At 44.3% G+C, this 14,146-nt stretch overlaps 1 protein-coding gene across 1 annotated transcript in view; it reads left to right on the top strand.

Moving 5' to 3' along the window:
* The window catches only part of dym (dymeclin), a 56,403-nt gene that overhangs the window by 33,255 nt on the left and 9,002 nt on the right, over positions 1–14,146 (top strand). Inside the window, exons 15-16 of the mRNA XM_071896738.2 lie at positions 10,660–10,842; positions 13,059–13,172. Coding sequence (XP_071752839.1) covers positions 10,660–10,842; positions 13,059–13,172 — 297 coding nt within the window. The remainder of the gene's footprint in view (positions 1–10,659; positions 10,843–13,058; positions 13,173–14,146) is intronic.

The raw sequence follows: 14,146 nt of genomic DNA, 5'->3' as shown, positions 1-14,146 counted from the left end.
TTAGTAGTGTGTTTAGGCTGAACAAGAGGTAATTCACCCATCAGAGATACATGAGACGTCCTGAGCCCATGTAGTCGGGAAGAGCCACTGGCAGGAAACCTTCTTGGCACACTGGAAGTGAAGAATTGAAACTGGGAAATGTTTTATGAGCATCTTTAAAAGAGACAGAAAAATACAAGGTATCAGGTTACCTTAAAGGTTGTGGACAACAGTAGATCTTTTTCCTATCTCATCCATTTGTTATTCTTTGGTATAATATAATATTTCTATTTTATTTGGCCATTTTCAATAAACAGAAAGCAATAGATGATGGAGTTGAAGACATTCAGAGAAGTATGGGGAAACGTCAACAATAGCTGGCTAATGTGAAGTTTCCTGGCTGTTTTCCTGTCTTTGGTCTGATTGCACTCTCACTTCAAATGAGCCTGTCCGATGTTTGCTTGGAAGCGGCTGAAGACAATCTCTCATGCGAACAAGGGAGTAGTTCTGTGGTGTGTACACAAGTTTGATTGGAGTGTCCTCACACAGGGGCGTTGCTAGACTTACAGCACTACTGGGGCCCAGGCCGCCACAATCCCTAAAAGTCAAGTTTAAATCTGTGCCAAGTTCAACAGTGACAGCATATTTATCAAGGGTGCCAATAACAACAAGAAGTAAATTCAAGTTATTTTTCCCTTGTGTACCATAAAACAGGGTTCACTGAACACAAATTTAACAAAATAAAAGTAAGAATGGTAATTTCAGTGCAAGCTTGTGTCAGTACAAACTGATCCCAATCATGTAACTGATAAAAATCGTTAGCTCCCACCGGCCCCTAGTCCCGCCTCTAGCACTGACCCTCACTCTCCTTCCTTGGATTTCTTTCTCCAGCTCTCCTCCTGCTCTCTCTCCCCTCTGGGTATTTTTACATGAGATGACTTGAAGCTCTCCATGTGCAATGTAACCCCACATGTCTCAACCACAAATGGGAAGCTCATGTCCTTATGTTGAGGTGGCAGAGATGGTTAAATCTGGCAGCTTCATTGCCTGGCCTTATGCTGACTTTCTTCCATGGCCATTTAATCTAACTCCATGGCGCTGAAGACTCGGGGACACCAGCGTTTGGAAGTCAATTCATGTAAAAATGCCCAGAAGGGAGAGATGGAGAAGGAAATGGAGAAAGTGTAGGGTCCCTATAGATTTTCCATTTAAAAATTCCATAACATTTTCAAACCTTAATTTCCTCACCTGGATATGAAGATTTTGGTTGGTGGTCAGTAGCTGGATAATGTCAGTGCCAGACTGTTAACTAGGCCATTATAGACCTTTGGGTTGGATCTGGCATGGCGGCATACTGAGTAGTAGCATGCATCCAGCAAGCTTTTGTCTAATTTACAGACTTTCAAACACTTTTTGAGTATCAGGTAAAATGGATAATAATACTCCTAAAAGCAATCAAAATCAATGAAAATCTGCATTTTTCTAATTTATTTTGTCATCTTCACCCACACAATTTGAATTCGCCACAAACCCTAAGCCAATTTCACTGACAAGCTTTCACAGTAGACGGCTGAATGGAGATCAAAACAAAGCCGTTAAAGCCAGTAATGATTATCACTGGTCACTTTAGACCTAAGCTGTTACATAAGTTTTCACCACCAAATCCACCACTCTCACTCTTTTATTCCTGAGGTGCTGTTGGACACATGCCCCAGCAAATGGCGTATAACGACTCCCCCGATTTTCACCTTCCCTAAATTAACCAACTCAAAGGTTTAAACACCCAAGGCCTCGGTGCCTCTATATAAAGTTAACTTTATGAACAAAATGATTTAAGCAGGTTGACCTGGCAAATTGTAAGTAACCTCTTACACTTACGCCACTCTTCATGTGGCTAATTATGCCAGCCTCCCAGTCTCTCTGTATGCCAGTCTCCCTGTATGCCACTCATTAAGGCAGTATCCTGCTGAGGGCAGAGAGAAGATGATGACACATAGTCTGACTTAATCGCTGCCCCTCCTGTTGAGTTTCCGATCCTCTAAAGCAGTTGTAGCGTTTTTTTACCTGACTGGTTGGCCCTCTGGCTGGCTGGCCACTGCCTGACTGACTGCTTAGCTGGTGGTGAGTTAACCTGTTAGCCTTTCTCTCTGTATATCTGTCTCTCTCCCTCTCTCTTCCTCTCTGTCTGTCTCCCCTCTCAGGCGGTAGGAGGGCCGCCCCTGCAGGCAGCAGGTGCTCTGGGGTCCTAATGGTTGTCTGCGTCCAGACAGTAATTAGGGCAGCCCTGCTGTGTCCTGGTCTTTCCCTGATCAACACAGCAAAACAGAGCACAGCTCACGGCGGATCAATTAGCGCTGCCCACCTATCTGCCCTGAACGCTGCTGCAGCTGGTGGCGTCATCTTCATCACCATCATCATCGTAACTGCCGTCATCGCTGTTCACCCGCAGCCCCCTGCTGTCAGTGATTGCTTACTTCTCCGACAGAAAGCGTGCTTGTTTGAACTGATCATAACAAGGTGTCTGTTATATGCTGAAGACCTCCCGTTCACAGAGACAGTGCTGCATCAGTTTTCCCAGCACAGTCTTTCCCAAACAGTCAGACAGATAGACGCAGGCAGACAGGCCGCATTAATGTCGCTGTTGTTGGGGTTGTTTGGGGGGCAAACACTGTCTTTTGCCTCATTCTGTGTGTGTGTGCAAGCATGCCGGCATGTGTGCGTGTGTGAGGCCACTGGGTAAAAAGGGGCTGACCTGGGCACAGCGCTCTACAAAGTGGTGTGATTATGAAATGGCCATGGTACCATAATGCAGGTCAGACAATGACCCATTTAAAACCTCCCAAAAGACTGAGCAGGCTGCTGCTACTGAGCCAGCCTGACCCTCTCTGTCTGTCTCTCTCTCTGGCACTCTCTCTCTGTCTGTTTCTCTTTCTTTCTCTTGCTTTCTCTCTCTCACTTTTAGCCTTCCCTTCCTCACTATTTTTCTTTTTTTTCATGTGGCTATTGACAAATTTCACAAGAGACATTTATTTCTCAGCTTTGGTTCTCTCTGTGTCTCTCTCTTTCTCTCTCTTCTATGATTTTTCCATGTTGGCATAAAGCATAAAAATGCAAAAATTACTTGGATGTAACATGTGAGCATTGGCATTTGTTGAAAGTTGTGTATACTGGCACCATAAAACAGGTTTCAAGCTGTCTGTGTAAGTGTGGCTTTCCTCTCTCCCTCTGTCTGTCTGTCTGTCTGTCTCTCTCTCTGTCTCTGTCTTTCTGCATGTCCTTGTCTTTTTCAGTACTCTTTCTTAATGTGTCTGGTTTGTCTGCCCTGCAACAGCCTACAGCGAGCAGCAGGGCCGGCAAGGGAGTCACTAAGCTATTGGTTTAATGATGCCAGCTCCTGCTTTGCAGGGATTTACATGTCTCTGTCCCTACACACTCTGTCCAGACACACACACGCTTGCATACGGACATGTGTACGCATAGGGGCATGCACATACGCATACATGATTGAATAGCTACACACACACACACAGAGTAGTAGTGCAGTGTTAGACGTGTAGTCCTGGCACTGCCCTTCCCAGACACGGAGACAGACTGCCTCTGCAACTCTATAATTTGCTTTGTCTCTCATTTTCTCTCAGACAGATACCAAAGGTTGTACGTACACACATGGATAACACATTTGCACCAGCCATGTTCAAGCATCAGCAGCAGACAGATGAAAAAGTTTATGCTTCTGAATGTACGCACACAGTCTCTCTCTGCCTTATGACACACACACACACACACACACACACTGTCTACCGGTAAGGTTTATGTAAATGGTAAAACGAGTCAAACGAGGCAGGATCATTGAGACTAATGATATCTTTGTAGTCTGAAGCGTGTGTTTGTCTGGGTAGAAGAGCAGCATGAGTGGTTGTGAGTGACTAAATGACAATTCTGGAAGCAGAGTGGAGGGAAGGGACCAGAAAAGAGGAGCGGAGATGAGGAAAGGAAGAGGATAGAAGAAAGGAGAAAGAGGAGAGAGAAAGAAGAGAGAGGCAGTAATGGAATCTCACACACTTAGACACGCAAAGCACAAAGGTGAGGTGTTTTCTGGCTGTCTAGAGGATAGATTTTTGGGAAAACAAGTGTAGGAGAACAGAGTGAGTTGGGAGTAGAGGAGGAGGAGGAGCCAAGATATATAAATCCTGTCTGGGTTTCAGGCGGACAGTAGACCGTGGACCGGTGACTTAATCTCATCCACTTGACAAACATACACGCAGGCCAGGCAGACGTCTAGCTAGCCTATTTTCATGTGACCTGAATTCCCTGGTGTGGCATTTTTTTTTCTCTGCTGGGCTAATCTCATTAAGCCGGAGCAGAGCTAGAGAACACACAACGCCTCCCTCACTCCCACTCTGTCTCCCTCTCTTTCACTCCTCCTTTGTCTCCTCTTCATCACATTCACCTTCTCCATCCAACTGCTTCTCTCCCGTTCCCCCATCTTACTCCCCGTACTCTCTTCTTCTCTTCCTTTTTATTTCTATCCTCCTACGTCTACCTCCCCTTCCTCCTACTCAGTTGTCTCCTTTCTCTGTCCCTGCTCTCTGTCTAATTATGCCCTGCCAGAGCAGAGCAGAGCAGGTCTTGCTAGGCAGTGGAGTCGAGCCCAAAGAGCCACCTCCGCTCCCAGACACACCATCAATCCTCATTATAGCCTGTTCTCCTGCCTTCCACTTGCCTCCTCACGTCTGCCTGTTAAGGCTCCACTCCACCATACACCTTCATCCACCAGCCTGTAACCCAATGCTGCTCCAACTTGTGGGAATCAATGCATTATTGCATCTTGTTTCTTCTAGCTTTCTCATACAAATCCACTGCTTTTAAATGGTCAAGCAACAACAGTATACTGTTATGTAGCCTATATTGTAATGATCCTAATCTCCTCTCAGCTGGTGTGTGTGTGTGTCCATATGCATGAGAGTGTGCATATGCGAATGTGTGGTGACAGCAAAAAACCTCCATATAATCAGCAAAGTTATTAGTAAGATAAGGACGATGGAATCTCGGCTTCAAATCAGCCTGCCGCTGCAGTCTCGCCAGGCTGCTGATTTGATTATAGCTTTAGCTGGTATTAGCAAGTTCTTGATCCAAACAGGTGATCATCACAACAATGTTGTTTGTCATAAAAATGAAGCCAAAGGATAATTCTGGCCATGGTGAACGTGAAGCCATTTTCCAGAGTGCCCTTTCTCCCTGATGAAATTCCTGTTTTTTGTTTTTGTTTTTATTTTGTTTTATTTTATTTTTTGTGATAACCTCTAGTTAGAGGGATTTCGTAGATGTCCTACATTTTACATTTATTTTCTCAATTTTGCAACGGGTCTCGTCACTTTTTAGTATGATTAGGTCTGACTGATTTGTGTGTCTGTATGTTGAAGATTAATCTTGTTTACTCAGTGCCTTATTCTAATCCATGTCATAGGAACTACTTTCAGGCTTGAAATTAGGCATGATGTAACCACAGAGGACATTAGCGATTGGTGAGAAGTGCTGTCTAAGGCGGGACTTTCGATGTTAAGTGTAAGCAAAGATCATGGTGAGAGTTTTGGGTAAAACTGGCTGAGCTAGTCGCGTTAGCATTTGGAGAGCTGTTTTTATTTTTTTTATTTTCAGAATCTGACGTTGCGATTATACAGCCATGCTGCCTCAGTGTTTTGTCTACTTCCAATGTGAAACATTTTCACCTAACATCATGCACAGGCCTACTCTTGCCCCGTTCATCCAGTGAGGGCTTTCTGAATGTAAGCATTAATTCATAAACATTCAAATGTAATTGTATAGGCAAACGTTTTGTAGACACACACATTACGCAATACATTACTACACTTAAGTGTAGAAACGTGTTTTACCTCTGACTGACTGACCTGATGTTCCCTCTGGATGACCACAGCACAGTGGAGATACTGTTGGGGAAAAATAATTAAAAATAATAAAGTACTGCATCAAGCAATGATAGGAAACAGCCTTGTTTTACTGGGGAATCCAAAACTGTGTTCAGAATTTCACATAATAGTTATTAAAAGGGTTCATCTGTAAAACATTGAATTAACTGAATTTGTTGTTTTTTGTTCTTTATAACAAAAAAAGGGAAAAATGTCTGGCTAAATTTGGTTCAACTACTCGTATTTGAGGTATTTGAATTGTATTTTGTATTCATTTTTCAGTTACACACACGCACACAGTTTTTAGTTTAGTGACTCTCTTGTGTTGTTGCTTCATTTACAGGCATTAATGAAAGCGTTGTTAGGCAGTATAATCATACAGACTTCCCTCCATGCTGGTAGTACTGACAGGGTCAGCTTTGGAGCAATGAAACTGGCAGGGGATTTTTTCAATTGTCCTCTGTGTGTGTGTGTGTGTGTGTGTGTGTGTGTGTGTGTGTTACAGCACTGGTAGTGCCATAGGGTTTATTTCATTAGTACTCCATCGCCTTAAGCTAAGCTGCTTTGGCTGTCTTGACTCCTGCATTCTCTTAGTCTGCGTCTCTTTGTCTCTGTGCTTCTCAGCAGTCGACCTGTACTGTTCCCTTTGCATATATCTCACCATAAATGAGCTCCCTTTTTCAAATCCCCTTGCAATAAATTGGACAAATTATTGAAAATTGAAAAGCAATGGTGCAATTTCCATTGCTTTTTGACGAATGTGAGACAGGGTGCACAGAGAGCCGAGGCTTGTGCTTCAGGCTCGTTCTGCCGGGCCAGTGTGTGTTTTTGTGGCCCTTGTTCAGATGGAGCACGGTGCTTTTCACGATTCTGTGTAGTTGGATCGGCTCAAAAACTAACAATGTCATCTGTTAGGGCGCTTCTGCAACAGAACTTGTTACATCCTTTAGAGCTCTAACCATAGCACTCACACCACAGGGACTCAACCAATCTTTGTTGGACCATATGTCTGCAATTCCCGCCGCCTGCTGTTTTATCTCTTTGAAGATCGTTCCTTTTGCCCATGTCTCTCTGCAGTTTCTTTTTTAGGTCTCGGTATGCAGGTCTGTCTGTGAGTCTGTCTGTCTGTCTGTCTGTGTGTAGACACTTTCTCATGAATACAATAACTCAAGAACAAGAACATGATAGAAACTTCTTATTTACATCACAGGTTCCCCCTATAGATGATCTGAGTATATTGTGGAGCACCTTGCTGCACAATTTTGCATTTTAATGTGGAAAAACTGATTTTCTTGGAACTGCTATAACTCCTTAATATTTTAAGATATGGAGTTCATATTAATACCACCCATGTGTTATGTGAAGACATGTCTGTTGACGTAGAAAGAGAGTATTTGATGCATTAATTAGCTTCATTAATGACTTCTTTAGCATAACCGCACAATGTTTAATATATCATGGTGATTATGGCGGGACATTAGGCTGCTCAAGTGCCTCTTGTTTAAATTGTAGCTGTCAGGCTGGCAGCCTTGCCGAAATAGCTTTTGGATGCTCTTTGATTTCCTGCATGTTGATTGATAAAGAATCGTATCGGGGCTCCAACAGAAGCAGCATGTTTGTGGTCAACTTATCCAGGAGCAGATTATGTACACGACACACAGACGCAAACAGCATCACTTTTATAAAGTTCCTCTGTGTGTGAATGTGTGTGTGTGTGTGTGTGTGTGTGTTTCACCTGAAATAATTCTGGTGGTGGGGGTAGGGGGTGGAAATACTCTAAAACAGTATTTAGAGCAAGTATTACTGAAACTCTCCGTTGAAACCAGTGCAATTGAAATTCTTGTAGGCAGTGCAGCAGCTCCTCTAGGCCGAGGACACACTGGACTGTGTATATTTGGCGTGCATCTTTGTGTCACTATATCTGTCAGAATGTCTGTGCAGTGGAGGGTATGTGCTGTGACCTCTGAATATGTTAGTACCAGGTGGGTCTGGTGAGCTGTAACACGACTTCTCAGCCCCTTTACCATCCCTACTGTAACCACCTACGACACAGGGAATCCTACCGCTGACGCACACACACACAAATTCAAATGGAAATGTGCCAAGATAGGGAGGTGTTACGGTTGAAAGAGTGAAAGTGAAGTAGAGGGAGGAGGTGGCGAGGGACCTGGGCAGCAGGGTGAAAAGTCAAGAGGAAAAGCAGTGGAGTGTAATCAGCCTCAGGACTTGTGTCAATGTATCATCTCCTCCGTGCAGATGACTCACAACTTTACAGTCCAGTAAAATAACACAGGTAAAGAAAATATGGAATTCTGTATTTGAGTTATCAAAAGATGGGTGACTCAATGTATTTCAACAGATTGAAAACGCAGACCGGTGTCGGTGAGGTGCTGGCCAACGAGAGCAGAGTGCACACTCCAGCTCTGATAAAGAAAGTATATTATTTGTCAGTTAAAGACCAATGTCTCGACCAGAAATGTCTTCAGACATTGACCCCGCACCCTGATGAAGACATTTCTTTAAACATGTCTTCAACTAATACATAATAAACTTTCTTTATTGGAGCTGGAGTGTGCGGCAACTCTTCTATTTTAAAGACTACTCAATGCAGACCAAATCCTCACCCAGAAAGGCCTTGCTTATGGGTCTTTCACTTAATTTCAATAGCCATACAGTCGCCCCAAAGGAATCTGTTAAAATCCTTGGTATTTATCTTTTATTCAGACCTTTCTTTTGGCAGTAGTGTCAAGGCAACATCCACAACAGCTTATTTTCCCCTTAGAAAGATCTGCAGAATTCGGCATTTCCTCTCCAGTAGGCCTAGAGAAACCGATCCGTGCTTTTGTTTCCTCCAGAATTGATTACTGCGGTGCACTACTCTCCAGCTGTCCCCACTCCACACTCATTAATATCCAACTCATTCAAAACTCAGCTGCCAGAATGCTCCAGCAAACCAGAAAAAATGATCGCATTACCCCAGCCTCAGTTTGTCTTCACTGGCTCCCTGTAAATGCACATAATGATTACAAAGACCTACCTCTAACTTACAAAGCATTAAATAACCTTTCTCCACAATATCCCTGATTCACTCACTCATCATGAAATTACTCAAACTTGTGTCTCACTGGATGCAGGCCAGCTTGTTATTTCATGTGTATGAAAGCAAATAGCTCTTACTTGTCTCCCCCCACCCCCCTTTGTGCAAACCAGTTCCTGTCCAGACTCAAGACCCTTTATTTAGTACAGCTTACAATCTACCTTTACTCCCATCTTACCAGCCTTTCCTTTCTCTTTGTTTCCTCCACTGATTAAGGCGCCTTGGAGCTCCCCTTGGTAGTAGTAACTTGTCATTCTTGTAGACTACTCCTCTGTTGCCTCAGTGCTCCCATATCCATTCACATATGTTAGTGGTACACACACACACACACACACACACACACACACACACACACAAACAAACAAGCTCTGGCCTCATATCTTTCTCTGGTTTCTATCTATATTTATTCTATTATTTATCCTTTGTTGCTTTGTATTTCGTTGTATTTTGTGACAAGCGTGTTAAAAGGACTTTCAAAGTAAATTTGACCTGGCTCAACATGTCAGTCTTCCTCCTACCTCTCTCCTCCCACACTGACACTGTCACTAATGACAGGTGTCTCTTCCACAGCAGGAAACATATTGTGACATGACCTGACCTGTGGCTCACAAGGGCAGCTCTCTGTCCCTCACTCAGACCTTTGCTGTCACCTTAAAGCCCTGACACACCAAACTGCCATCAAAGAACCAGCGGCGACGAAGGCCGACTGTTGCGTCGCCTCACGTCGCCTGTGTCTGGTCCAAAAAGTTGCACTTGAACACACCGCAAAGACTACAGCCAACGGCCAACTAGCACGTACGTTCTGCGCCTGCGTGAGGGGAAATAACTCTCCATACCAGCAGGTGGCGGTAGTCGGTAGAACAGTTTCTGCTAAAGAAAATCTTACCTGATATAACAAGTTTATTTTCGATCTCACGCCAGAGTTCTGTTTTCACCACTCGGTTGGCATAACGTTTTTCTGTGATGTCGTACAGAGCTGGCCTCTCCTGAATCATGCTGATCAGTTGGTCTTCAGTTTCTTCATTCCAGACGGCCATGTCGTTGTGAAAATATTCACGTATTGGAATAGAGATGGAGAATGGAGAAGAGCCTTCTGTGTGTGCCCTCTTGACTTCGTCGCTTGCTTGCTTTCGTCACTTCCGTTTCTCTTCTCGTGCCAATCAGAGTGATCTCTCTCACCGACGGGCTCCGCCGCCGATTCAACATGCTCAATTGGCCGAAAAGCCGCCGACAGGGGTCCGACTAGTGCCGACGGTGCCGGACACACCGCAAAAACTAGGGACACAGACGCTTACCGACGGCCCGACATTGTGTCACCCGACTGGTGTGTCAGGGCCATTCGTTACAGCTATGCACATAAAGGGCTGCAAGGAGGCAATCTGACAATAACTGGATAGTTGCATTATAGCATTGTTTTTGATTGTTTCTTCATTTCCTTGGTCCTCTCCTCTTTCCTTCCCTCAGTTCTTCCTTCATTCATTCTTTCATTTCTTTGGCCCTTTCTTCCTTCTTTCTTTTCCTCTGTCCTTTCCTCTACCTATCCATCCCTCCATCCACCAGTCCGTCTGGAAGAAATCACTAAAAAACATCATTATAGGTGAAACCAGTTGAGTGGGAAACCAATTAACCTTTCCATTCCCCCTTCCTTCTCCCCAGGCCCAGGACCTGAATGTGATTGAGGAGGTGATCCGCATGATGCTAGAAATCATCAACTCCTGCCTGTCCAACTCTCTCCACCACAACCCCAACCTAGTGTACGCCCTGCTCTACAAGAGGGAGCTGTTTGAGCAGTTCAGGACGCACCCTTCCTTCCAGGACATCATGCAGAACCTGGACACGGTCAGCACACACACACACACACACACTTTTATTGATATATCTGTGTATCTTTGCATGCAGGTACGTGCTTTAACAGTTGGGTTAGTAGCTGAGAAAGTTAAAAGAGAGAGGAAGTGAATAGATGTTTTAATTGCACACCAAAGGCTTATTTTTCTTTCTAGATTCACTGCTATAAGCCTAGCTCTGAGTAACATCCCAATGTTTCCAGCATACATACAGTGTAATGTGTTTTTGTTAACATAATTAGGTGTTGTTAGATTCACATAAAGTTAGATTTTATTCCCTGATAGTCAGCTAAATATCACAGATAAAAGATTGAGAGAAGCCTGGACGCAAAAAGACCTGGGAGCTCTTTCCCTCATGGTGTTGGCAAATTCCTAGTAGTTGCTGCAAAAATACTGCATGACTATTAACATTGCTGAAGAACAGATCAAAGTTATAAAGAGAGATTTGTGAATGCTGTTCTCTCTGTCTCTATGGGGGAAACCCTCAAAAAGCCAGGCAGCATAGAGATCCCAGATCTGGCACATACACGCACTGCATCATTAACATGGTGTGTGATTGCACTGTACAACATGCTGAGCTCTGTTGGCTTAAGTAGTATTGATGAATTAATCAGTCCCTCGGTGTCAAGAGGCCTTGTGTCAAATATTCATTGAGAGTGTATGGTTGTGTCTTAGGAGGAGGGGGAGGGAGGGACACCGAAGGAGCAAGCTGTCACTCATAGCTGTATTAGTCATATAGAGTGCCTTAGAGACAGGAGGAAAGGAAGCTTCAGTAAAGCCAGTCTCCCTTTGGTGTGTGTGTGTGTATGTGTGTATGTGTGTGTGTGTGTGTGTGTGTGTGTATGTGCATGTGTGTGTGCGTGTGGGTGGGCATGTGAGGGGGAGGGGGGATTGTGCATGCTTGCATGCAGGGCTATAGGCTTGAGTGTTATTCATAAGTATGAGGGAAGCATGCTAGGTAGCTAGAATGCCTCAGTTAAGCCAGCCTCCCTAAGGCTATTCTCTGAAGCTTTCCCTGCACTGGCAAATCCGTGTGTGTGTGTGAGCAAGAGATTCAGGATGAAGGGCTGCTTTCTTGCTCCTCTAAATTAACCCCATATGGGAGGCCTTCAGAGTTAATGAAGAGATCAGTTGTAGATAGATGTAGACGCACACACGGCTCATGTGGGCTCTGGTGTGTTTGAATTCTCCAAAGCAACCACAGTCTGTGAGCAGAGAAAACATTGCCTGTGGATGTAGCTTCAGTGTTGGTTCGACGAAAAAGAGCATTAAAAAGAATCCATAATACCTTGAGTTTTAATTATCAAATATCAAACAGTTCTCCGGGGAAGAGCCTAACACACCAGTGGGGACACAAAATACATTTTCCTTGATCTCTTGTTTGGGCTTAAACCTGGAAGACATCTGATAATTTGAGCTCGAGTGAAGTTCTCTCGTTAAGTGGGATGAAAACATACTGAAAATGTATGGTGAATTCGTAATCTGAAATACTGTACATATGTGTTTACTGAGTATGTAGCCTACAGGCATACTAGCATTTTAAATTTTGCAGCAGTCTTCGACTTTCACTCTCAAAGCAGAATTCATGCTTTTTTTAAGCCGTTGCTTCAACTTTCTCCAATTCTTTGCAAAGATTGCAATCAATTTAGTTGGATCAGACCAGTACATAAGTGCTACCATAGCCATATGCCCCTATATATATATATATATATATATATATATATATATATATATATATATATTGTATGATGTCATCTTGGCCTAATTTACTCCTCCACATTGCACCCAGTGTCATCATTTGGGGCTGGGCTGCTGCAATCCTAATGTGACAGCTCCAAACACCAGGATTAGAAGAGTCAAGGAACCCCATGACAGAGCTGGGAGTTGAAATTAAACTTCAATGAGATCAAGACGACATGAGATATTGTGTGTTTAGGAATAGGAGAGGATTTAATGGTGAAAGTATTTTGAAAGGACATTTTAAAGAACTATAAATTAATAATAATAAACTGACAATAATGAATGAATTCACTAAAAATAATAAGATCCCATAATTAATCTTTATACTTTTCCATATAGAGTCGCTTTACGCTATAGAAAACCTCTCTATTCACCCTAATGTATTTTCAATTTGAATGCAACCTGACATTTGGTGAATCTGAACGTGGGTTCTGTGTTTTGACTGGTTGTTTCCTCTCGTGTGACCATCAGGTGATTGGCTTCTTCAGCCAGCGTCTGGAGCAGGCTGGGAGTGACCTGTCAGTCGAGAGAGTTCAGGAAGTCATCATGAAAGGAGCTCAGGCCCTGCCCACAGACAGACTCAAGGTAAATCACACACACACACACACACACGCACACACACACACACACACACCAAGAGGACAGACTGATGGAATGGGAGAGTACGGAGAGGACGAAGAAGGAGAGATGAAGCTGGCTGAAGAGCTGAGAAGTGCTTTATTGGATGTCAAGATACATTTGCAGAAGGTTCAATATGTTGTTAAGGCCAGGCCATGAGGTATGGTGGAGGGGGGGTTTGGGGAGGTGTAGAAAAGAGAATTAGTTATGTTGGGCAGGTGAGAGAGGGGGAATAGGATGGGGGAAGGAAGGTAGAGACGTGGGATAGGGCTATGGACAGGGGCGAGAGAAAGAGCCATGGGGACATGAGACAAAAGGCCAAACCCCAATCCTCATTAGCATTAATGCCCGTCTTCATTCCATCTCTACTGGCCCGCTACATGTGAACATGTAATGACATTTCAAGGAGATGGGATGGGGGGCTGGGGGGCACTTTGTCATGGGCACGTAAGACCGGGGGGAGGGGGCGGAGGGGGCATAAATCTGCCACTGTGTCTCGTTACCCAGCACTCCTGGCGGGTTAGCTAGCTCTCTTCCCCCCCGTCCCAGTGCTCTCTCCATTAATCAATGAGGAAATATGTATCCGGCGGTCTCTCCACTCCTCTCCTCACCAGCACAGAAGCTCTTAATTGCATGTTTCATCATGTGTTTCATGTTCTATACTTGGCGGCTGGCTGCAAGGCATTTGTCTCGCTGGCCGTGGAAGAGGGATGGTGCGTGGTGGCGAGTCCATGTGCTCTCTCTCTCTCTCTCTCTCCCTGTCTCTCTCTCAGTCAGCACCTTGGAGCGGTAATGTAGCAATCTACTGTAGAGCCACAGCATTACACATGGAGCCATGTGGATAACCCTGCAGTGTCCTTCAGCGAGGGTGCTATACCTATAGCACATGCCTACACACAAGTAGTGGTGGGAGTAATAGAGGGTGTGTGTGTGGCGTGTGT

The sequence above is a fragment of the Centroberyx gerrardi genome, chromosome 2, assembly GCF_048128805.1.
Source record: "Centroberyx gerrardi isolate f3 chromosome 2, fCenGer3.hap1.cur.20231027, whole genome shotgun sequence".
NCBI classification, from domain to species: domain Eukaryota; kingdom Metazoa; phylum Chordata; class Actinopteri; order Beryciformes; family Berycidae; genus Centroberyx; species Centroberyx gerrardi.
Note: the sequence above shows the minus strand (reverse complement) of the source record. Positions and strands in the feature narration are given on the sequence as shown.